Raw genomic sequence first — 26697 nt, forward strand, 5'->3', positions numbered from 1 at the left:
CACACAGGCCTCTCAACCAAGCTTGGCCAGAAGACCGGTCTCAAATACAGGGAAACTACTACACAGTATGTTACTACAATCCAGAGTGTACACCATAACCGTAGGTGCACACATGCCTAGAATTGGAAATTCCCTGAATAGGGCATTGGTGAAAGTATTTTATGTTGATTCATATCAACCACCTACGTAAGCATCCTACTAGTTTGAAGTAATCCATTGCTAATATAATGTGTAAATGTTTACACAAGAAGTTGAGATAGATGAGAACAACCTGATCACATTTTTCATATCAACTTCTCTCAAGCCCCACTCCCCATGTGCGAACTATTTGATAACAAGAAAGCATGCGGAAACGCTCTGTCACAATAGATGGGGCGGGACTTGGAAGCAAAACTCCAGGTTCCAAAATGGCAGCGTCCATGGAGCTAAGCTTAAACAATTTACCCTCCGATCCTTTGCTGTTAATGTTATCCTTTCTTGACTTTAGAGATTTGATCAGGTATGTATAACACGCTTCAGAGGGATAAATGCCTGTGCACAAAATACCATACGAGTTTATGTTGCGTAATAGAGCTATGCTTAGCTACAGAAGCTGGCTATAGTTCGCGTTCTCAAGATGTTGTTAGCTAAGCAAATAATTCACTTTTGTTTACTAGCTAGCTTGCTATTGCATGACACTGTGTTGTCTTTCCTGATTGTTTGGTCATTAGTCTTATTCAATATGACAGTTGCAGGTATATTTATTGCATAAAAATGTAACTTTCAATTAGCCGTGAGCTAATTTACCGTCGCTAGCTAGGGTTGGCTAGTAGCTAGGCTAATGCTGCGTTCCTAACCAAGTGGGAAGGTGGTATTTAGTAGTTACATAAAGAATCCACTTTAACTCCCCTCCAACTGGTAATTTCTAGTGGGAAATGTCTATCATCCATGTGCTGACCCCTGCCTGACGTCACCTACTAAGAAATGACCTAGATAACAGCATTTTCGGCAGTAACATTTATTATTTATAAAAAAATAAATAGCTATATGATTTTTTAACACTCATTTGTTTACAAGCATGATAGCTCCACTTTAAGTTGATTGGGCTTGTTGGCCATAAGCCAATCAGTGTTTCTCAACAAGTTCAAAGCACCTGAATGCAGCCAACTTGTATTTACGACTTCACAGCTGATAATTACCACCTTCCCACTTTGATATTAAAGCAGCATAATGATTTGTTTTGGTTTCAGATGCCTTGTTGTTGTAGCTAGCGAATGTTAGCTAACTTCTCCGCTATCCCATTCAAATTAGTCTGTAAATGTTATTAGACATTATACCGCGTCTATTCCCAAAGCTGTCTGCCGCCTGTAGACGCTCCGACGCTGTACACAAATGCTCTGTATAAACAAAAAGAGCCCAGCACGGGATACAATTTTCGAAACATTTGGAACTTAAAGGTGCGATATGCAGAAATCGCTCCGCCATTTCCTGGTTGCAAATTGTTTTGTTTATATGACAAAGCAATGCATAGTGTTGAGAATCATTGTACAATCTAAACCACTGTGAAATATATTTTCAATAACCGAACAATATTGTTTTTTCAGCTGTTTGAACCTGGTGTACAAAACCGAACATAAAAGACTCAAAAACTACATTTAGGAATAGGAATCATAGAAATAGCACACAGAACATATCTACCGTTTCTTGTACTTGCTTTAAAGACAGAAAACAGCCACAATGGGCAGAAGCTGGTCGTTCCTGGGTATGAGAGTACTTGAATCTAAATAATTATTTGTCTAGATTTGTTTTTTTGTGCAGCTGAATAAGATGAATTTACATGAAAAACTGCAGACCCTAAGTGTATATTTTGTATTTTAAAGATTATTTCTCACTAGTATGAAAGTTAAGTTCCAAAAGTTTACAATGCCTTATCACTAGTGAGGTGTATTTGCGTTTAGACAGAGCGTCGGTATTGAACGGAGAGCAGGGATTATAGTTCATGAGGGAGTCAACTGTGATCAGTACCATGAGCTGAGAACCCAAGAGGTGCAGGCTGTAATCTGGATATACCCAAAGACGAAGAGAGGCCCAACTCGGCTGAAAATCTTTGTCCCTCCAGCGGGTGGTGTTTTTTTTCCGTTTCGCCCACCAAGCAAGGTGTTTTTGTATGGAGGTCAATGAGAGAGTGTCAAATTTGGTCATCAAAAAAATGTATGGCTTATTTGTTCTGTGAGATTTATTTGATCGAATAGAAGTTTGGTAATGCTTATGTTGTTACGGAGTGAATTGATATAAGGAAGACATTTACATCCGGGCAACTTTGAGAACACTTTATATCAGAATGGCAATGCATATTCATGACATGAGGCTAGTAAACATAGCATCTCTATTGAAAACAGGCGGAAACGATAGGCTGGAGCTTTACAGTGTGCAGTGCCGCTTTGTGGACATTGTTTTTTTATTTTTATTTAACTAGGCAAGTCAGTTAAGAAAAAATTATTATTTACAATGACAGCTTACCAAAAGGCCTCCTGCGGGGACGGGGGTTGGGATAAAAAAAATATATATATTTATTTATGAGGACAAAACGCACATCATGACAAGAGACAACGCAACACTACATAAAGAGAGACCTAAGACAACAACATAGCACGGTAGCAGCACATGATAGCAACATGGTAGCAACACAACATGGCAGCAGCACAACATAGTACAAACATTATTGGGCACAGACAACAACACAAAGGGCAAGAAGGTTAGGGCGGAGAGACATGTATCTTTACAGTATATCGATAATCTTTGGTATACACCTTGGGTTCTTGAGAGCTACTTATTTGCCTATTAGCGTCCGAGCTAGCTAATGCTAACCTGGGTCTATTGATTTTATAAGCCTCAAATTATTCTTCCCTGTATGAAGTGTGATTTCAAGAGAAATTGGCTAGCTAGTATAAATAGCAAGCTAGCTTTGCCGTCTTATACAGTTGAAGTCGGAAGTTTATATACACTTAGGTTGGAGTCATTAAAACTCGTTTTTCAACCACTCCACAAATTTCTTGTTAACAAACTTTGGTTTTGGCAAGTCAGTTAGAACATCTACTTTGTGCATGACACAAGTAATTTTTCCAACAATCAATTGTTTACAGACAGATTATTTAATTTATAATTCACTGTATCACAATTCCAGTGGGTCAGAAGTTTACATGCACTTAGTTGACTGTGCCTTTAAACAGCTTGGAAAATTCCAGTAAATGATGTCATGGCTTTAGAAGCTTCTGATAGGCTAATTGACATCATTTGAGTCAATTGGAGGTGTACCTGTGGATGTATTTCAAGGTCTACCTTCAAACTCAGTGCCTCTTTGCTTGACATCATGGGAAAATCAAAATAAATCAGCTAAGACATCAGAAAAAAATGGTAGACCTCCACAAGTCTGGTTCATCCTTTGGAGCAATTTCCAAACGCCTAAAGGTACCACGTTCATATGTAAAAACAATAGTACGCATGTATAAACACCATGGGACCACGCAGCTGTCATACCGCTCAGGAAGGAGAAACGTTCTGTCTCCTAGAGATGAACGTACTTTGGTGAGAAAAGTGCAAATCAATCCCAGAACAACAGCAAAGGACCTTGTGAAGATGCTGAAGGAAACAGGAACAAAAGTATCTATATCCACAGTAAAACGAGTCCTATATCAACATAACCTGAAAGGCCACTCTTCAAGGAAGAAGCCAATGCTTCAAAGCCACCATAAAAAAGCCAGACTACGGTTTGCAATTGCACATGGGGACAAATATCGTATTTTTTTGAGAAATGTCCTCTGGTGTGATGAAACAAAAATATAACTGTTTGGCTATAATGACCATCTATATGTTTGGAGGAAAAAGGGGGAAGGTGGCAAGCCAAAGAACACCATCCCAACTGTGAAGGTGGCAGCATCATGTTGTGGGGGTGCTTTGCTGCAGGAGGGATTGGCGCACTTCACAAAATAGATGGGATCATGAGGGAGGAAAATGATGTGGATATATTGAAGCAACATCTCAAGACATCAGTCAGGCAGGAACTTAAAGCTTGGTCGCAAATGGGTCTTCCAAATGGACAATTACCCCAAACATACTTCCAAAGTTGTGGCAAAATGGCTTAAGGACAACAAAGTCAAGTTACTGGAGTGGCCATCACAAAGCCCTGACCTCAGACCTCAAAAAGTGTGTGCAAGCAAGGAGGCCTACAAACCTGACTCAGTTTCACCAGCTCTGTCAGGAGGGATGGGGCAAAATTCACCCAACTTATTGTGGGAAGCTTGTGGAAGGCTACCTGAAACGTTTGACCCAAGTTAAATAATTTAAAGGCAATGCTACCAAATACTAATTGAGTGTATGTGAACTTCTGACCCACTGGGAATGTGATGAAATAAATAAAAGCTGAAATAAATCATTCTCTGCTATTATTCTGACATTTTATATTATTAAAATAAAGTGGTGATCCTAGCTGACCTAAGACAGGAAATCTTTACTAGCATTAAATGTCAGGAAGTTTTTAGAGTTTTTAAATATATTTGTCTAAGGTTTATGTAAACTTCCGTCTTCAACTGTAACAGGTAATTTGAGCTAGCGAGCTGTCAGCTGATTTCTACAGGTATCGCACCATCACATCCTGATATACCGAAATTCATGCAAAGAACCTGCTAACTAGCAATAACTTTTTTATTTTCTATCCATAGTTGCAGTTTTGTGAGTAGACGACTCAACGAGCTTTCCGGTCACAACCCATTATGGAAAGGCCTCTGTTTGAAACATTGGCTCTTAACTGAGTAAGTCTGTTGATCAACAACAAAAAACATGGATTTCATCAGCCTATGGACAGTGTAAAGCCTGTGTATGAGAATCTTGTCTAGCAAAGAGTAGAGTTGTAGATAACTTCCTCTGGTTTGTGGTGAAGAGTAACAGCAAAACATTCACATAAAAACGTTTCAAATTGAAAAGGATTCAAAATGGCTTGGACCAACATTCTTTTCATCTCTTATTTGATGTAATTATTAGGAATGCTTGTATTGAATGTTTATTTTGCAAACGGAAATTATACAGATATGTTTGATTAAGCTAAATATTTTGTTGTTGTTGAGCAGGTCAGACAAAATTCAGAAGGTTCAAACCTGGAAGGAACTCTTCCGAGAGTTCTATACTGACTTGGGTCGTTACATTGATCACTATGGCACCCTGAAGAAAGCCTGGGATGACCTGAAGAGATACCTTGACCAGCAGTGCCCCAGGATGATTGCCTCTCTCAAAGGTAAACCTCCACCAGGAATACACATCACCACTTTAGGGGATTTGATAGCTGTGGGATGGTTCAATGGAACCATTAGGCCTTATTGGGGTGGCAGGTAGCCCAGTTAGAGCGTTGGGACACTAACCGAAAGGTTGCTAGATCGAATCCCCGAGCTGACAAGGTAAAAATCTGTCGTACTGCCTCTGAACAAGACAGTTATCCCACTGTTCCTAGGCCATCAATTGTAAATAAGGTTTTGTTCTTAACTAACTTGCCTAGTTAAATAAAGGTTATGTAACAAAAGTAGAAAATTATCTTAACCTTCAACCAATATGTTGATGGATTTCCAAATGTATTGGATAGGCAAGGTATGGATTTTCTAAGTCATTTTATGATTTCCCCTGAGCAGAGGGAGCTAAGGAGGAAGAGCTGGATGGCATTGAGGCCCAGATTTGTTGCAAGCTTTCAAATGACTATCGGTGCTCATACCGGATACACAATGGGCAGAAGCTGGTCGTTCCTGGGTATGAGAATTCATCAATTCAAATAATTGTTTGTCTATTTATTTTTTTGTGCTGCTGAGCTGAATAAGATGAGTTTACATGAACAAATTTACATAAAAGTATACTTATGGTAAAAATGATCTATCCCTATTTTCTTCCAGGTTAATGGGAAGTATGGCCCTGTCTAACCACTACCGCTCAGAGGACCTGCTGGATATTGAAACGGCAGCAGGTGGCTTTCAGCAGCGCAAGGGCATGAGGCAGTGTTTGCCCCTCACCTTCTGCTTCCACACAGGCCTCAGTCAATACATGGCCCTGGAGGGCACTGAGGGCCGCAGCCGCAGCGAGATCTTCTACCACTGCCCGGTCAGTTTTCATATGAGACCCCGGCCCCCTCCCCAATTACAACTGGGGGACAGCCTTTTATTCTCACACACAGGTTAACGATGAAAAGAATAAGGAAGTGGGTAGCATCGCTTAGTAATAATAAACCACTCCTTAATTTGAGTGTTATATAACTTTCAGTATTTGGGACAGATATAACCCATTGCAACTGGGGGGAGCCATTTTCTAGCTATCTCACCACGTCAGTTGCAAACAGCTTTCAGTGTTTACGTTTCATAACTTGTCTGGGGAAAGGACAACTCTTTGCCACTGGGGGCAGCCCTTTTCTAGCTATGGTATCTCACCACAGGCAGGAGATAATGTTGAATAATGGAAATTAACAAATGGCAGTGGTGGAAAAAGTACCCAATTGTCATACTTAAGTAATTTTCTATTAAGATATCTTTACTTTTACTCGAGTAAAAGTCACCCAGTAAAATAATACTTGAGTAAAATTGTAAATATCTTAAGATATACTTAAGTATAGAAAAATAAATAAAGTATAAATGATTTCACATTCCATATATTAAGCAAACCAGAGAGCACAATTTTTATTTTTAAATTTAAGGATAGCCTGGGACACACTCCAACACTCAGACATAATTTACAAACAAAGCATTTGTGTTTAGTGAGTCCGCCAGATCAGAGGCAGTAGGGATGACCAAGGATGTTCTCTTGATAAGTTTGTGAATTTGACAATTTTCCTGTCCTGCTAAGCATTCAAAATATAACGAGTACTTTTGGGTGTCAGGAAAAATGTATGGAGTAAAAAGTACATTCTTTTCTTTAGTAACGTAGTGGAGTAAAAGTTGTCAAAAATATAAATAGTAAAGTACAGATAGCCCAAAACTTCTTAAGTAGTACTTTAAATTTTTTTACTTAAGTACTTTACACCACTGACTAATGGATGACTAATAGGATTTTTCTACATTTTTCTACTATAGGATCAAATGGCACAAGATCCATCTGCAATTGACATGTTCATCACAGGTATGATGAGCTATTAGTTTGTTACATATATTATACAAATATTTCAGTTAGGTTGTGTGAAAATGTTTCATTGCAACATCTCACTGCAAGTTGAGCAATTGTAAACTTTTATTTGGATGCTTAACAACGAGGTTATTATGCACTTCTTGGATTTGTTCAAGGTACAGAGGATGCAGCGCCCGGTTAATCTCTCCCCAATCTTACTTAAACAGGAAGGCACTGCTCCCATTCTTCAAATATAAATAAATACAACACATCACTCCATGAATGGAATCATTTAATTAACCTTTATTTAACTAGGCAAGTCAGTTAAGAACAGATTCTTATTTACGATGAATAAAAAAATGGAACTCTGGATTATTTGCTAAATTAATTTGTATTGATATTCAATGTGTTAGTTCCTCAACATATGGGTTTGAACTTCTAATGCAGTGTCTCACACTTTCTCATTATTTTGCTTCCTCTTACTCTAATTTCTCACCTTAGGGTCCAGCTTTACTGAGTGGTTTACCTCATACGTCCATAATGTGGTAACAGGAGAATACCCCATCATCCGGGATCAGATCTTCAGGTAACCTCTAACTTTCCCTTTCTGGAATACCTAACAGGCACATGCAGGAAGGTCGTAGTTTCTATGTCATTATGGCAATATGTAGTAAGGCTGACCCCATGTCGTCGACTGGTCGATTGTTTGGTCGATAGGCTGTTGATCGACCAAGATTTATTTAGTCGAGCAGTAGCAAAAAAAGATCTACAGTATCAGTCAAAAGTTTGGACATACCTACTAATTCAAGGGTTTTTCTTTATTTTTTACTATTTTCTACATTGTAGAATAATAGTGAAGACAAACTATGAAATAACACATGGAATCATGTAGTAACCAAAAAAAGTGTTTAACAAATAAATATATTTTATATTTGAGAATCTTCAAAGTAGGCACCCTTTGCCTTGATGACAGCTTTGCAGACTCTTGGCATTCTCGTAACCAGCTTCACCTGGAATGCTTTTCCAACAGTCTTGGAGTTCCCACATATGCTGAGCACTTGTTGGCTGCTTTTCCTTCACTCTGCGGTCCAACTTCTCAACCAACTCAATTAGGTTAAGGTCGGGTGCTTGTGGAGGCCATGTCATCTGATGCAGCACTCCATCACTCTCCTTCTTGGTCAAATACACAGGCTGGAGGTGTGTTGCGTCATTGTCCTGTTGAAAAACAAATGATAGTCCCACTAAGCACAAACCAGATGGGATGGCGTATTGCTGCAGAATGCTGTGGTAGCCATGCTGGTTAAGTGTGCCTTAAAATCTAAATAAATCAGTCCGTGTCACCAGCAAAGCACAATAACGCCACCTCCTCTATGCTTCACGGTGGGAACCACGCATGCGAACATCATCCGTTCACCTACTCTGCATCTCACAAAGACAGCGGAACCAAAAATCAAAAAATGTGCACTCTTCAGACCAAAGGACAGATTTCCACTGGTCTAATGTCAATTGCTTGTGTTTCTTGGCCCAAGCAAGTCCATTCTTGTTGTTTTCTTTTGGAAGTGTTTTCCACAATTTGACCATGAAGGCCTGATTCACGCAGTCTCCTCTGAACAGTTGATGTTGAGATGTGTCTGTTACTTGAACTCTGTGGCTTTTATTTGGGCTGCAACATCTGAGGCTGGTAACTGTAATGAACTTATCCTCTGCACCAGAGGTAACTCTGGGTCTTCCATTCCTGAGACGGTCCTCATGAGAGCCAGATTCATCATAGCGCTTGATGGTTTTTGCAGCTGCACTTGAAGAAACGTTCAAGGTTCTTGACATTTTCCTTAAAGTAATGATGGACTGTCGTTTCTCTTTGCTTATTTGAGATGTTCTTGCCATAATATAGACTTGGTGTTCTACCAAATAGGGCTATCTTCTGTATACCAGCCCTACCTTGTTACACCACAACTGATTGGCTCAAAAGCATTGGGAAAGAAGGAAATTCCACAAATTAACTTTTAACCAGGCACACCTGTTAATTTAAATGCATTCCAGGTGACTACCTCATGAAGCTGGTTGAGAGAATTCCAAGTGTGTGCAAGGCTGTCATCAAGGCAAAGGGTGGCTACTTTGAAGACTAAAATACATTTTAGATTTAACACTTTTTTGGTTACTACATAATTCCATATGTGTTATTTCATGGTGTTGATGTCTTCCCTATTATTCTACAATGTGTAAAATAGTCAAAAAGAAAAAACCCTTATCCAAACATTTGACTGGTACTGTATATCTACAGAAATAAGACAGATCCTGCTTCTGTTACCTGTAGCCTACTGATTCCATGAGCACCAAGCATCACGCAATGACATGTCAAGTAAACAATTTCACAAATTTGTCTGTTTTTAATCTTTGCTTTGCTGTAATAAAGGCTTTACACTTAATTTTGTCAGAACAGCATATATGGTATTGTTTATAATTTATTGTTTACACTGTTCAAATTATATTATTGATAATTATAATAATGCTCCATGTAATGTCATTATCATCATAGACTTGTATAACCACCATTTGATTTTTAGGCCTAAGAGCGTATCCTGTTTAGTCTTAATACCATAACTTACTTAGGCTGAAAAACATCCCCACAGCATGATTGCTGCCACCACAGTTCTTCACCGTAGGGATGGTGCCAGGTTTCCTCCAGGCGCGACGCTTGGCATTCAGGCCAAAAAAGTTCAGTCTTGGTTTCATCAGACCAGAGAATCTTGTTTCCTTTTGGCAAACTCCAACGGGCTGTCATGTGCCTTTTACTGAGGAGTGGCATCCGTCTGGCCACTCTACCACGAAGGCCTGATTGGTGTGTGCTGAGTGCTGCAGAGATGGTTGTAAACAATTGTTGGAATAATTACTTGTCATGTCCTAACCTCCTTGCCAAAACTATAGTTTGTTAACAAGACATTTGTGGAGTATTTTAATGACTCCAACCTAAGTGAATGTAAACTTCTGACTTCAACTGTAGTTTTGGCAAGGTAGTTAGGACATCTACTTTGTGCATGACACAAGTAATTTTTCCAACAATTGTTTACAAACAGATTTCACAATTCCAGTGGGTCAATAGTTTATATACACTAAGTTGACTGTGCCTTTAAAACAGCTTGGAAAATTCCAGAAAATTATGTCATGTCTTTAGTGGCATCATGTGAGTCAATTGGAGGTGTACCTGTGGATGTATTTCAAGGCCTATCTTCAAACTCAGTGCCTCTTTGCTTGACATCATGGGAAAATCAAAATAAATCAGCCATGACCTCAGGGGGAAACAAACAAGCATACTTCCAAGGTTGTGGCAAAATGGCTTAAGGACAACAAAGTCAAGGTATTAGAGTGGCCATCACAAAGCCCTGACCTCAATCCTATAGAACATTTGTGAGCAGAACTGGAAAAAGTGTGTGCGAGCAAGGAGGCCTACAAACTTGACTCAGTTGCACCAGCTCTGTCAGGTGGAATGGTCCAAAATTCATCCAACTTTTTGTGGGAAGTTTGTGGAAGGCTACCTGGAACGTTTGACCCAAGTTAATCAATTTTAAAGGCAATGCTACCAAATACTAAATGAGTATGCAAACTTCTGACCCACTGGGAATGTGATGAAAGAAATAAAAGCTGAAATAAATAATTCTCTACTATTACTCTGACATTTTACATTCTTAAAATAATGTGGTGATCCTAACTGACCTAAGATGGGGAATTTTTACTAGGATTAAATGTCAGGAATTGTGAAAAACCGAGTTTAAATGTATTTGACTAAGGTGTATGTAAACTTTATTTTTTAATACATTTTCAAAAATGTCAAACCTGTTATTGCTTTGTCATTATGGGGTATTGTGTGCAGATTGGTGAGGGGAAAATGTGTAATCCATTTTAGAATAAGTCTAATGTAACAAAATGTGGAAAAAGTCAAGGGGTCTGAAAATTTTATTTATTTAACTTAAGTTAAGGCAAGTCAGTTAAGAACAAATTCTTATTTACAATGACGGCCTACCCCGGCCAAACCCAGACAACGCTGGGCCAGTTGTGCGCCGCCTTATGGGACTCCCAATCTTGGCCGGTTGTGATACAGGTCTGTAGTGACACCTCTAGCACTGAGATGCAGTGCCTTAGACCGCTGCGCCACTCAGGAGCCCTAAATGCACTGTAGTTGATTCGATTAAAACACATAGGATGTGTCTATATATGTAAAAATACACATTAAAAAAAATGTTGGCCAATCGATTGGTCGACTGAACAGACAACTCTTGGTCGACCAAGATTTTTGTTGGGTCGGGACAACCCTAATATGTAGTTAACAAACATTCAAAGCAAGGCTTCCAACGAATTTTGAAGGTTTAATAAGCTTTTTCGCTATTCACAGGTACGTCCATGATAAGCAGTGTGTTGCCACCACGGGGGATATTACTGTTTCAGTGTCTACCTCTTTCTTACCGGAGCTTAGCTCCGTGCATCCTCCACATTTCTTCTTCACCTATCGGATCAGGTACCACTATTTCACCTACTGATTTCAGCTCCTGATGATGATTTAAAAAGATAAATGTGTAAATGGATCATAATACACCTGTCATAACTTAACCCTAACCATATGCATTAAATTCTACCCTCAGGATTGAAATGGCAAAGGATGCCCTCCCTGAGAATGCTTGCCAACTGGACAGTCGTTATTGGAAGATCACCAATGCTAATGGCAACGTGGAGGAGGTCCGTGGGCCAGGCGTTGTTGGTAGGTGACTAGACTAGAGAGGATTCCGTAGACTTACCATAATGTTTCATTCTTAATTGTCTCCATTTGGTAGCAGAGGGCAAAAACCTGTTATGATCAAAGAATGATTTACAGCTAACAGATTACTAATGTAATTGTCATGTTATACTAATTAAATAAGTTAACATTTCATGAGTAATTTATGCAAGAGATATACTAACCGCATGACATTGTCTGCAGGAGAGTTCCCAGTGATGACTCCGGGTAAAGTACATGAGTACGCCAGCTGCACGACCTTCTCTACTACCTCAGAGTACATGGAAGGCCACTACACCTTCCACCGCCTCAAGAACAAAGAGGAGATCTTCGACGTCTGCATCCCCCGCTTTCACATGGTTTGCCCTCCGTTCCGTGAGTCAATTGTACGGTCGGTAAGTGTTTTATGGTTTACGAGATGGAGATGAGTAACAATTGGATTCAGTTTTAAGAAACTTGGTAAATCAATGATCAGGGCCAACTTTTAGGTTAGGGTTATTAAATTAAAATGTTTTGTTGGTCTTTTTATTTGTCCATTTTTGGTAATACAACAAATGGTAACGTTTTGAAACAAGAACTTGGTTTAATATTTGCTCCCCCCCCATCAGCAGGGATCGGCAAGGGATGTTTCAAGTGCATCTTTTAACGAAGACAACTCGTCAGACACCGATGACCATAATGAGGGTGAGCTTCGAGGCATTAATATGGCAGCCCCAGGGGGACGATGCCCACGCCACATCTGATACACTTTTCTCACCACAGGACTCAATTAGGAAAGGGGCTAGGAAGGACATTCACAATTACATAAGAGTAAATTTTGTTTTTGTTTGTAAAGCTGTATTTACCATTGGCTGATAGTCACTGCCCTGTGTGAACCTTTCCACCCCAGCTCGATGAGATACTACCACAGCCTCTGCAATATGCCCTCCCATGTAAATCCAAGATCGCTCCATTGTTTGTTTTCTTTTTTTTCAACAATGGAGCGATCTGGAACTGGACATTGTCTATTGAGAGCATGGTTGTCACCTCTTTTTCAATAGTAACATTGTTCATTCTCTAGCTGGCTGCCTAGTGCATAGAGATAAAATGTAGATTGGTGCTCTATCTAAATCCTGAGTATTCCCTTTTTTCCTTGGCGTATATAGTGTGTGTGTAGTCATATTCCTTGTATAAAAAGCCACAGCATCTCTACAGGTCCACTGTGGATGTATTGTCAATGCATCATCAAAAATGACTTATTTTTACATTGCAGCTGTTTCTGCAGCAGTGTAAAACATGTGTAACTATGATGATCTTAATCAGAGATGGTCACTGCCAGTGGTTTTCAAACCAACAAAATAAAAACAAGGAATTATATGGAAACACACAACTCATAAAAGCTGGGATGTTTGCATATGCTAACAACAATGACAAAGAGAAGCCCACATCAAAGTTGTTGTGCTACATTGGATGCTGTCTGAATATCTAATCGATATTCAGGAACATGTTAATGTGGGCTTGACTCTGTCATGCATTATCTCTGTCATGCATTAATGCATATCATATTTTATTAATTGCAATGTGATTATGACTATGATCCTTTGAAAGTCTGCAGAAACAAACAACTGTTTAGTAAAGCAGCCAATCAGTGTGCAGTTTCTCATAGAAATCTGAATGTTTGAACAATGAGCTACAGCATCACACCCCTCTGTATTTATTTGGACAGTGAAGCTACAATTAGTAAATTTGGTTCTACTCCAGCATTTTCAATTTGACATCAAGTGTTTTTTATGAGGCGACAGTACAGAATGTCACCTTTTATTTGAGAATATTTCTATACATATCTGTTTTGCTGTTTACAAATGAATGCACTTTATGTACAGTGCCTTCAGAAAATATTCCCACCCATTTACTTTTTCCACATTTTGTGTTACAGCCTGAATTTTAAAATGGAATAATTTGAGATTTTGTGTCCCTGGCCTACACGTAATACCACAATGTCAAAGTTGAATTATGTTTTTAGAAATGTTTACAAGTTAATTAAAAATGAAAAGCTGAATTGTCTTGAGTCAATAAGTATTCAACCCCTTTGTTATGGCAAGACTAAATAGGTCCAGGAGTAAATTTGTAAGTGATTTGCTTAACAAGTCACATAAGTTGCATGGACTCACTCTGTGCAATAATAGTGTTTAACATGATTTTTGAATAACTACCTCATCTCTGTACCCCACACATACAATTATTTGTAAGGTCCCTCGGTTGAGCAGTGAAAGTCACACAGATTCAACCACAAAGACCAGGGAGGTTTTCCAATGCCTCGCAAAGAAGGGCACCTGTTGGGTAAAAATGTTTAAAAAGCAGACGTTTAATATCCCTTTGAGCATGGTCAAGTTATTAATTACACTTTGGATGGTGTATCAATACATCCAGTCACTAGAAATATACAGGTGTCCTTCCTTACTCAGTTGCCGGAGAGGAAGGAAACCGCTCTGGGATTACACCATTAGGCCAATGGTGAATTTAAAACAGTTCGAGTTTAATGGCTGCAATAGGAGAACACTAAGGATGGATCAACAAGATAGTATACTGAACAAAAATATAAACCCAACATGCATCAATTTAAGCAATTGTACTGCGTTATAGTTCTTATAAGGAAATCTCATTAGGCCCTAATCTATGGGTTTCACATGACTGGGCAGGGGCACAGCAATGGGTGGGCCTGGGAGCGCATAAGTCCACCCACTGGGGAGCCAGGCCCAACCAATCAGTATTAGTTTTCCCCCACAAAGGGGCTTTATTACAGATCGATCTGCGGTTGTGAGGCCGGTTGGACGTCCTGCCAAATTCTCTAAAATTATGGTAGATAAATTAACATTAAATTATCTGGCAACAGCTCTAGTGGATATTCTTGCAGTCAGCATGACAATGGCTCCCTCACTCAAAACTTCTGTGTTGTGTGACAAAACTGCACATTCTAGAGTGGCCTTTTATTGTCCCCAACACAAGGTGCCCCTGTGTAATGATCATATTGTTTGATCAGCTTCTTGATATGCTACACCTGTCAGGTGGATGGATTATCTTGGAGGGGAAATGCTCACTAAAAGGGATGTAAACAAATTTGTGCACACATTTCAAGAGAGAAACTTTTTGTGCGTATGGAACATTTCTGGGATATTTTATTTTGGCTCATGAAACATGGGGCCAACTCTTTACATTCTGTGTTTATATTTTTGTTCAGTATAGTTACTCCACAATACTAACCTAATTGACAGAGTGAAAAGAAGGAAGCTTGTACAGAATAACACAAATTCCAAAACATGCATCCTGTTTGCAATAAGGCACTAATGTAAATCTGCAAAAAATGTGACAAAGAAATTAACTTTATGTCCTGAATACAAAGAGTTATGTTTGGGGCAAACACATCACTGTGTACCACTCTTATATTTTCAAGTAGGTGTTGGCTGCATCATGTTTTGGGTGTGCTTGTCATCGGCAAGGACTAGGGAGTTTTTTTTAGGATAAAAAGAAACGGCATAGAGCTAAGCACAAGCAAAATCCTAGAGGAAAACCTGGTTCAGTCTGCTTTCCAACAGACAGTGAGAGACAAATTCACCTTTCAACAGGACAATAACCTAAAATACAAGGCCAAATCTACACTGGAGTTGGTTACCAAGATGACATTGAATGTTCCTGAGTGGCCTAGTTACTGCTTTGACTTAAATAGCCTTGAAAATCTATGGCAAGACTTGGAAATGGCTGTCTAGCAATGATCAACAACCAATTTGACAGTGCAAAAATAATGTGCAAATATTGTACAATCCAGGTGTGCAAAGCTTAGAGACTTACCCAGAAAGACTCACAGCTGTAATCACTCCCAAAGGTGATTTTTAACATTCATACGACTCAGGGGTGTAAATACGTATGTTAATGTTTTTTATTTTCAATACATTTTCAAAAATATCTAAAAACATGTTTTCACTTTCTCATTATGGGTTATTGTGTGTAGATGGGTGATAAAATATAGATATTTAATCTATTTTGGATTCAGGCTGTAACACAACAAAATGTGGAATAGGTCAAGGGGTATGAATACTTTCTGAATGCATTGTATCTAGTCTCATTTGTTTGTTTTTTTCCTCAAGTCTTTGGACAAATTCAAAGAATTTACAGAAGAACAGGAGAAAGTGTAAATTACAGAGCAACAAAGATCATACCCCCGCAAAATGCTCCCCTCTCACAATTACCATAAACAGAGGCGGTTCTCATTTTTCCCGGGGTATGATCTTTGTTCTTCTGTAACTTTCGCAGTCTTCATTATTCAATATTCGTTCATGATTATCCATAAGCATGGGAGCATCCACATTAACATCTATTCTTATTTACAATAAAAGTCACTCTAAAATGACACTACATTATTCACTGTTCAGTTCCTATTGGGTGAAACATAAACTGAAACACAACCAAAACAAACTGCACATACATCCAACAAGTATGTAGTCACAAGCTTGATGTATTCATTGCATGCTAGGAATATGGGACCAAATACTAAACTATTGACTACTTTAATAGAATAGAATATACCTAAAGTTCTTTCATTACTAAACGGTAAAACAGATATGTTTGAAAATACCCTCAAATAAAAGGAGATATTATGTGCTGTCGCCTCATATGAAACGTTTGATCTCAAATTTATAGAGCCACATTTAAAAGAAATGTTGCTTGACTGTCCAAGTAAAATACATCGGAAAGTGTATATTGTCTGGTTTATATTGCTTTCTGGTGCAATTTCAGGTCATTAGAGGGACATTATCTCAGCTTTGAGCACACGTATATCACTCATCTCAGCACGTACTTAACTGGACATGAAAATACCCTGGCTGAGCTGAGCAAATTCAGTTTTTCCAAGGAGATGTTTTAGCTTTGACATTGTTGCCAGGAAGATGTGTGCTGTTATGTATTATTTGAAAATAATTTCCTCTAAATATGGAATTAAGGCGTTTGCCTTCTGTTCTTCTTGTCTATGAATGGCAAGACATATTTTGTGGGTAATAACTGACTGTTTTAATCCTGTTTTCCCCTTGTACTTAGCAAAGCTGTGCAATAGTGTCTGGCTATTCTCTATGATAATTTCAAACCTCATTTGATTTGCATTTAGGTATTTGTTCAGTATCACTGTTTTTTACTTCATAAAAGTGTGTTTTTGTTTTTCTATGTTTGGGGTAAATAAACACTAAATGCTGAATTTGTAAGCACATTGATTTTTGTTCATGAATTGTTGTGATGGATTTATTTCATCTATATAATTTGTGTTTTTATATTCTATTACCTGCGGCTACTGAGAAATAGATTCATAAGAATCAGTTAGAAATTGAATGCGTCAATGTTTTTAAGACTCTCTTTTGAGAACAATTGTGCATACAGTACATTACACAATCTCTACGTTGAACCAAGATGCCTATTGAAGAATATTGTACAAAATGTTTCTTAATAGGCCGATCTTAGTTCAACTTTCACTTCTGCAGAGATTGTGTCAGGTTGAACGCACAATTCACAAAGAAATTCATCAAATTGTTTCATTAAAATAACAAGGGTGGTCCCACACAAATGGCATACTGAGACAAGCTCACAATTGTCTATTGTTTGTTTTGGAATGTGTCTTGATGTTGCCAGATATTCCTCAACTGGTCTCTGTTGTGGCCCGACCAATGTTCCTTTGTTCAGCTGTTGTGTTGGCCTACTGGTGGAAACCAATAGCCTCATTTCACCCATTCATGTCATGATAACTAATGTAAAGTAGGGTGCAATAAGTTGGTCTTTCTTATGACAAGAATTCAGTCTGATATGACAACTGTATTACAGTCGTCAGTTTCAGTTCATTTTGTCCTCTATATAGCACATTCCAAGGATGCATTGTACAACCCAGCTGTTAAATTTGCCCTGATATTCATTTTCTGAAACAGACTGGTGCAGACAGTTGTGGGGTCAGTTAGTCTACCTGAAGATAGGAGTTTCGGCCCAAATAGTTGGCCATTTTGAAATGCATTTCAACCTCCAACTTGGTATGGTTCATGTCATATGTAGATGAATAAATAATGAATCAGTCATTAAATTACTAACCCTTCCTCATACAATATTAGGAAATGGAAATTGTTGTACCCTGAACATAACATCCCACCTTGAATAATACTGAATGTATTTAATAGGTTGGTGTGTCACCACCAATCTGGATAAAATAAGGTCACCGCCGAACCACGCTCCCAAGCAGTGGTCAGTTTATTTTCTAAAGGGGAGGGGCCATGGTTATTTTGGGTTCCGAAGCGCTTGCTTGCCATTTTGCTCTCGTTATTCGATGAAGCAGGGTAAGTAAATTCCTCTTTCGTTAAAAATGTCCAGCTTCCTAATAATTACTTAACAATAACTATAGGTGTATTTGAACCAAAAATATGAACAAACGTAGCTATTTGAGAGTTAATGTGATGTGGTTGGCTGTCTAGCGTGCATAGATTTTAGCTAACTTTACACAACTAATGTTAACTACTGCAGTTAATTTAATTTTAGTACGGCCAGTTGATCAAGTTGTTTGGCCATCACTTGTTACTCTGTTGGTCAGGTTACTGTAAACCATATCCATATCATATGCAGATAGAAATATAAAGCTGTCTCTCATCTCTGCAGTGTTTTAACAAGGCATGGACCATAGGCAATACATTTGTGTGTAATCCGGTATTCGTAATGGCAATTTTAGCTAGACATAGGAATTGCCAGTGACCTCACGATACGATATTATGTGTGTTCGTAAATTCAATTTGGAGTGCCATATTTACTCCTCGGAGAGAGCTTCCGGGAATGTGGGCTCTGAATTTACGAAAAAGACAATATGAGCGCACTCTTGCACTCCAGATTGAATTTACGAACATGCGAGTCGATGTTCCAAGCATATCTCACCATATGGCTGCTGTCGATGGACAAGAAAGAGCCATGATAACTATTTTTGATCAGTCAGGGAAATAAAAATGCTGAAAACAAATTAGGTGCCTATTTAAAAAGATGGTGAACAACTATGAAGGAAACATACTGGGCTTTTGGTGAAGGTACAGAAAATTAGCGCAAAATGTATATTGCGACATGGTCAAAATGATATGATATATCGTCAAACATAATATCCAGATATGTAATTGAATAGTTTTTTTAATCCCATCACTAGTTAATACCAGTCCTAAATCGAAACAATGACAAAGCAGTCACCACACCCCAGTTTTGGTAATACGATGAGGGATGTGGCCTGGAGAAATGTGACCACTGTAACCACTTACACATTTACATTGTTTACAAACAAGTTTATATTTTGGTCTCTGATGGTGTACAACAGTTGACCTAAGTTCGAGGCCTTTATGTTATTCTTCAATAATGAATTGGTATATATCGTTAATTTACAAGTCCAAAAATGTATGTAGCAACTAGGGATTCCAGCTTTAATAAATGATTATTGTCTCCTTTTTTCTCTCCAGACGTGACAGTCAGCAAAAAATCAAAATCATGAACAATTATTCTGGGATATGCTTAGTGTTCTGTTTTGCAATATTTGGATTGGGTAAGCAATACTTTTTGTTGTCTTCACACTGCCATTGAAGTTGGTTATTTTGATACTGTTGAGTCTCGCCTAGATCTCGAACTGAAGGCCGTATAGCCATAGGGATCGCATTTACAATGCCTGTCTAGCCGTTAGTAATCACTGCATGCAATACGGTTTTGGAATCCTCAAACTGTACTTTCATAGCACCGAAAATCATTTTACAAATACAAAAGATGCATTTATTGTGCACCGTTCTAAGATTCCCACGGAAGTTTTTTTGCATAGCTCAGGAAGTGCAATACAAACACATCTGTGGAAATTTGTGGTAAAACAGTACGTTTGTTTTGTATCTGTGAAGTTATTTTTGGATGATAATCAAGTTCAGTGTTCAAGTTTTCCAAAACTGTGTCGCAATCAAGGATACATGTTTTTCTAGATGAATCACTCCACTTCCCTTTTGATTAGCTGCTGGGATTTGGTCAAATGTGAAATGCTCAGAGTCACGAGAAGGTGCTAAGTGTCTCACCTTGTTTTCTCAGGATCTGCCATCCGCTGTGTCAAATGCAAGGATTACACAGGGAGCTGCACAAAATCACAGGACTGCAGTTATGAGGATGCCTGCCTGACACTGACTGAGAGAGGTGCAGTAAAATGTGTAATCTGAAACAAATAATGAAAATCCTCCATGTCTCTGCGTTACCCTGTAACTCCTATGTTCTTTGGCACAGGGGGACAGAAGTATCGGCAGTGCGTCAAGTACTCTGACTGCGACTACAGTCGACTGTCCCAGATGTTCCCAGCTGTACAAAAATTCTCCTTCAACTGTTGCACCAGTGATCTATGCAACGGAGCCACATCCATTGGCACTGGCAAGCCCTTGCTGGGCCTTCTTGCCTCATTGGCAGTGATGTGGTGGTGCATGCACTAACTTCTCCTCACACTTACGCCTTAGAAGCTCTAATGCTGCCACTCGACTGAACAGAAGCCACTGATGGAACGGCAAGCAGGAAGATATGGGTTAATGGCTCATGCTGAAATTCTGCCGTATTAGTATTTGCCTGATTTACTGCTGCACATTTCTAATATTGAATTTGACTCTTTGCACTAATTGGATTTTTAAAGCTTTCTACGATAACCTATTGGTTGATTACCAATGCTTTGTGCTTCAGCCCAAAGGCTGAAAATAAGGAATGTGCTCACAGCTCATGAGTTTGAAGAAGGGATATCATTCAAACAATCCTCTTTTGAGGCTAGTATAATAGACTTTGGCACTTAATTTCCATCTAAGGGGGTTTACTATAGGTTGTCTATAGTTTGCCGACCAAAGTTACTGTAACGTGTTTAAATGTAAGGGATAATTTGAGAAATGTTTGAGTTTTTGTGTGTCTGTGATTGAGTGGACAAAGTATTGCATAATTCAAAATGCAACTACTGTGGAATTGATGATGTGGAATTTAGAACTAAAGGTTGATCCATTTGGGAGAGGTGTTTGTTCACACGCAATGCCTTCACTGCTCTTTTACTGCCTAGCGGCATACCCTGTTACATAACATTGCTTTTCCTGTTTAATAGGAATCTATTAAACCAACCAAGTATTTTTTAAAGGGCACAGTAAAGACCTTTTTGGATTAAATATTTCACGTGGATGGTGTTGTCTTTTTATTTTAATCTCTGGCCAATAAAAAAAATTATTGCCAAATAAGCCATATTTATTTGTCAAAAGGATGCCTTCATGTTTATTTTGTTTACCTTCCTGTTTGGATACAGAGGAATGTATAGCATCGTTTGACAGTGGACTTCAACAATCTTAGTATTGACGAATGGAGTTTGTTTTGTGAAGCTCTCAGCATCTTCGGTTAGAAAGAGGAGCTAGAAGAGTAGTGCATAATTATTAATTTTCCTAATCTACAGCATAACCCAAGGAGTCCCTGTAGTGGTGAACTAATGGTGTATCTTATAAGTGACAATAGCATGTTCTTGAATGTGATTAGAGATATGTTTCAGAAATTTGTTTTAAAATGTATGCTAATATCTCAGCAAAATGGTTGATTATAGACTTTTATGAACAGGGCAGGATCTCAATGTGTTGAATACGCCATTACTTTTAGTATGTTAATCAAGAGTTAAACTGAGCAAGCATTGAGAAATGCATCATACAGAACATTTGCAGAATGGTTTAATGTTATCCGGTGAATTTGATCTCCCAAAATGCCTACCTGGATGGCAGTCTGGGAAGTCTGACTTTGAAATTAGTGGATGTAATCCATTCAGCTTTATTTCCCCATTTCCCTTTACACTCCTACTGATATGTTCTGTTGTGCGGGAGTTTGTCACAAGAGTTGGCTTTACTTATCCATACTAAAGCCAAATCCAAGGTCCTTAACTATGATAACATCCATGGCTTCTCATTTACTTAGTAGAGAGATGCCAGAGGCCATATTCCCCCATAACCTACTGTTTGACCCTATGCCCTTCATAAATGTCATCCTGTTTGGACAGCTGGATGAGCCAAATAGCAGAGAACAAGAAAGGAAGTAAATGAGAAAGCAGAGAGCAATAGCAAATAGAGAAGTAAAAAGGACGCACAGTGGTAGGAACTTGGTTTTGGTGCATTGTTAAAAGAGGTTACAAGTTAGTATGGCTTGAGTGGGCACTATCAAACAGCTTTTACTTGGTGTCTTGATGCCTGATACTTTTCTAAATGGCATGAACAACAGCTATTAATAAAGTAACCCATGATACAGAGCACAGCAACAAAATGCATTATGGCCCTTGGCCTGTGTCAAGTAGAATTTGTCAAATGCGATTTTCAAAACTTGGACCTGAGATTTGAAATATTCCTTCATAAATGCTGTGTATCAATCTGAGCAACCTAATTTGACAGAATAAGCCTAAAACACAGTGTTTTGGAAAAAAGGTTGCTGAGATAAACCATTCTGGGGGACAAGATGTGGCCACATGTTGTTCTTTCACACATCGGAGAGGAGAAAGTGGTGTTTCAATATTTACACAGTGTCACAGCGACATCCTATAAACCCTTGGCCCATTGGTTATGCTAACGACATGCCACAGTCTTAACTCAAAGGTACTCGTCCTCTATTGACGTGGTCTTTTCACCCCCCAGACCACAGACATAGGGCCCAGTGTTGTGTGAGATGACTCAATGTTTGTGCTATTTACTGTTAAATGAAAAGAATGTGGGATGCTCTGGCAACAGATGTGTGCCATCACAACTAGCAAATGAAATTGTAACCCTTCGGGTCAAATCATGATGCTGACCAAGCCTGTAGAGACACATTATTACAGGAATGAACTGTTAGTCAGTTCCCAGGACATAGGAACAACTGAAGGCTGTACAGTATGACACAATTATGTGTATGTCCATATTGACAATAGTAACAATAGTAGGATTTATGTGTTAACCTGGTGTTATTAACCTGTTATTAAAATGTCTTTCATTTCTGCTGAAGCACTTATTGGATCTATTTCTTTATCAAAATTCCCCAAAAGTTTGCTGGCATAGTAAGTCACCAGTCTAAAACAGGATACACAGCCATCCTGACCTTGGAGATTCCCAGAAATTCAAATGTTAGTACTCCCCTGAGTATCATCAAGACAACAGCACAGACTTATATTATATGTGCCCCACATTTCCGGCATGTATTTGCCCTGGTGAGCATCTATTAACAGACTGTTTAATGTTTGCAACTCTTATTGTCTTTTAGGCTTCAATGTGACTGGCATTGTTCAGACATTGTGCAAAAGAGAGTCTTGGTAGGTATACATTGTGTATATTTTGTTATATTTGTGCACAGTTAGTGTGTACTGTGGGACAGGGATAATGAGGTCTGTTTGCAGGTCTCACAAAGATTCTCTGGGGTGGTCTGAGAAGAGGAGAGCAGGGGAGTGGGAGGGGCTGAGGGACAGGGAGATCTACTATATCTGGAGCAGGGGGATTCACAGAGCACTAGTGAGACACACCTCCAAGCCTGGACAAAAATGACCTGAGACAAGAGAAGAGTGGTTTCAGTGGAATATGGGAACAGGCTATCATCACTAAAGTCCGTTTTCAACAAGTTCAGAAGAAGAAGACCCTGATCTTCAGGTGTTGAGGTAAGCCTTGTAAACATTTACGTACATATTGTTATTTGATGTACATACTCTTCTTGTCAAACACTAGAATCTTATTTACTTGACCGATGGTGATTCTGTCAACCCCCAAGTTCTAGGTTCCTGTTATATGGCATACAATAGGAGTATATATATATATACTTTCTTAAAAATATTTTTTTTCCTTCAGATGCTGTGTACAAGACTCAACACAGAAGTTGTCATAAAAGCAGAGACATTGACCTGGAAACATTGAAAACAAGAGAAAGAATATAATTTTCTTAACCCTGCAACAAAAGACAGTGGCTGGTCATAGACTCTCACATTTATCCACTCTGCCCATCCCATTTATGTCGGACTCTGAGCTGCTGCCCTCAGCATCCCCCTCTCCGCCCCCGTTTCACCAGTGTGACTACAGAGAATGGAGACCCACATGGGTAATCATACCCTCAGTCTATCTCCTGGTATTTGTTTTGGGCTCCCTGGGAAATGGGCTTGTCCTCTGGTCATACCTGGATCGACCTGAGGGTAAACCAGCCGGCGTGGGGACCTGCACCAATCGGCGTCTTCAGCAATCTGGAAGGAGTTCTACCCCCAAGTTGTCTGACTCCTCCCGTTCCCTTACTGACTCACTCATTGCCAGCCTGGCAGCAGCAGACCTGGCTTTTGTGGTAACCCTGCCCTTGTGGGCTGCCCACACAGCGCTAGACTACCACTGGCCCTTTGGCAAGCCTCTTTGCCAAGTCAGCAGCTATTTAGTGGCCCTCAACATGTATGCCAGTGTGTTCTCCCTTACGGTCCTGAGCATGGAGCGTTACTGGGTTATTGCTGGCCGACGGCGGTCCAGTAGGGCCCAGGGGAGTGGAGTCTGCCGAGCTGCTTGGGTAGTGGGGAGCGTTTGGGTGGTGGCAGGTATCCTTGCTCTTCCTGCGCTGCTACTGAGGACTGTAAGGGAGGTGGATGTAGGGGGTCAGTATGAAGAAGACTGGCAGACAGCCGAGGAAGAGGAACACTCGGATCATGATCACATGCCCATGTTCATATCTTCCTGTATGATGGACTACTCTGGTCTGATCTCAGCAGAGCTGGAGGAAGATGACAGGGAGCAGGCAGAGCTACTGTGGACGGCGGCTCTAGGACTTAAATCCACCCTGATTGGCTTTCTGTTGCCTCTGATCATCTTATTGATATGTTACTGCTCCCTAGGCCGCCTCCTCAGCCGCCATTTTGGACAGGGTCCTCGCCCCGACCGCCGACGCCAACGCCGCCTTTTGCGAGTTATCGTCACCTTAGTGCTAGCCTTCTTCCTCTGCTGGCTTCCCTTTCATGCCAACAAAACACTTTCCATGCTCGTGGATTTAGAGCTGCTGCCCTACTCCTGCCTATTTGATCGGACTCTGGTTGCAGCTCACCCCTATGCTACCTGTCTAGGGTATGTCAATAGTTGCCTCAACCCCCTTCTATATGCTTGTTGTGATGTGGCCTTTCGGAAGCGCTGCCGGGCCTTACTGCAGTGGTTGTGGTGCAGGGGTAGGTGTGGGTGTGGGAGTCCAATGACAGTAAATGATGATGACAATAGGGAACAAGCCAGCCGGAGTTCTGCAATTCCTTCTGGAACACGCAAGGAAACAGGAGATGGAATTGAGGGGAAGGATGACGTGAGGCATGGCAAAGACTGAGAGGAGGGTAGGAGTGCTGTGGAACCTCAGTCAGAAGAGGACACCAATAAACAGAGACGGATATCCTGGGAAATGTGCAACCCTTACTGTATTCACGTAACCCCTCAGGAGATACATAAACTCAATAAATTCCACTGGGAATGTTTTTGATTGAAAAACTGTCATTTCTTCCAAGGAGATAGAAAGGAGACCTTCTAGAAAGACACTGGCAATAAAGAAAATGTATATTATGTGCTACCAAGCCAACATATGGGTTTTCTGTATATATTTTTTTATATACAGTACCAGTCAAAAGTTTGGACACACCTACCCATTCAGTACTATAGCTGCATAACAATAAGTATGAAATACACATTACAATTGAATACTAAGAATTGTGAATGTAGTATCCCTTTTTTTCTAAGTGCAATAAAATGAATGCTTCTCTGTTAAGGACAGTGATGTTCACACAAGCTTTCTCCAGTCCATGAGAATCGTGTGTCCCGCTGAGGTGGAGGCGGCAGAAATGTTGTTACCAAATGAAATCCTTTAGCCATGGAACTGATACAGCTCATAGTTTCTCACGGAGACACATGGCACTCTCCCTGACACACACACACACACACACACACACACACACACACACACACACACACACACACACACACACACACACACACATATATATGTATATATATATATACATATATATATATACTCTTATTGTATGCCATATAAAAGGAACCTAGAACTTAGGGGGTTGACAGAATCACCAACGGTCAAGTAAATAAGAATTAGCCAGCTAGCTAGCTTACGTTAGCTAGGCTAGGAGTTAGGGTTAGAGTTAGGAGTTAGGATAAAGGGTTAAGGTTAGGGTTACAGGAAGGGTTAGCTAAAAGGGTTAAGGTTAGGGTAAGGTGAAGGGTTAGCTAACATACCAAGTAGTTAAAAATAAGTAAGTTGTTGAAAAGTTGCTAATTAGCTAAAATGCTAAAGTTGCCTGTGATGAGATTCGAACACGCGTTATACGTCCACCCATCCACCCCGACCAACCACGACCAGACAGAAGTAACCTTCTGTCTGGTGTAACCATGCCAAACATAACATATCATATAAATTTGAGAGTTACGGATTTACATTTTCTATGTTCCATCTAGTCTATGAGACCAGGCTGCCAGAGGTGGTGAGAAGAGCGAAAGAAGGGAACAATTTTGAATAAACTATGGTAGGTGGATTAGAGACACCATTAAATGTTCCTCGCCCAGGATCCTGACATGTTGTATGTTAAAAAGTTGCACTTTGTATCATTTATTTTATTGGTTATAAACGGCACAGCACAAACAAAGAGGAAATCTGAGAAAACAGGTATCATAGTGATTCTGGCTGAACATTTTTTGGACCTAAGGGATTTTACAGCAGAGGCATTACAATCAAATAAATTAAAATAAAATGTTATTTGTCACAGGCTTTGTAAACAACAGATGTAGATTATCAGTGAAATGCTT

The 26697-nt window shown here is 39.5% G+C and overlaps 3 protein-coding genes across 4 annotated transcripts; all 3 read left to right on the forward strand.

Moving 5' to 3' along the window:
* Positions 1–386: 386 nt before the first annotated feature.
* fbxo3 (F-box protein 3) lies at positions 387–17103 on the forward strand. Of its 2 annotated transcripts, none has more exons than XM_064975789.1 (11): positions 387–499; positions 4698–4787; positions 5103–5266; positions 5655–5769; positions 5910–6114; positions 7077–7122; positions 7609–7693; positions 11495–11617; positions 11742–11857; positions 12077–12267; positions 12481–17103. In XM_064975789.1, the coding sequence occupies exons 1-11, from the start codon at positions 408–410 to the stop codon at positions 12613–12615; spliced, it is 1362 nt and encodes a 453-aa protein (XP_064831861.1). In that variant the 5' UTR covers positions 387–407; the 3' UTR covers positions 12616–17103. The 2 variants fall into 2 exon arrangements, with proteins under 2 accessions (XP_064831861.1, XP_064831869.1); XM_064975797.1 differs by having other exon boundaries at positions 12484–17103.
* Positions 17104–18115: 1012 nt separating this feature from the next.
* On the forward strand, positions 18116–21132 carry cd59a (CD59 molecule (CD59 blood group) a). Its single transcript, XM_064975856.1, has 4 exons — positions 18116–18210; positions 19360–19442; positions 19964–20065; positions 20153–21132. Exons 2-4 carry the CDS (start codon positions 19388–19390, stop codon positions 20350–20352), a joined length of 357 nt encoding a protein of 118 aa, XP_064831928.1. The 5' UTR covers positions 18116–18210; positions 19360–19387; the 3' UTR covers positions 20353–21132.
* A 2248-nt stretch (positions 21133–23380) lies between these two features.
* On the forward strand, positions 23381–25639 carry aplnr2 (apelin receptor 2). Its single transcript, XM_064975811.1, has 2 exons — positions 23381–23537; positions 23725–25639. The coding sequence occupies exon 2, from the start codon at positions 23885–23887 to the stop codon at positions 25211–25213; it is 1329 nt and encodes a 442-aa protein (XP_064831883.1). The 5' UTR covers positions 23381–23537; positions 23725–23884; the 3' UTR covers positions 25214–25639.
* The last annotated feature ends 1058 nt before the right edge of the window (positions 25640–26697 follow it).

Source organism: Oncorhynchus masou, chromosome 1, assembly GCF_036934945.1.
Source record: "Oncorhynchus masou masou isolate Uvic2021 chromosome 1, UVic_Omas_1.1, whole genome shotgun sequence".
NCBI lineage: Eukaryota > Metazoa > Chordata > Actinopteri > Salmoniformes > Salmonidae > Oncorhynchus > Oncorhynchus masou.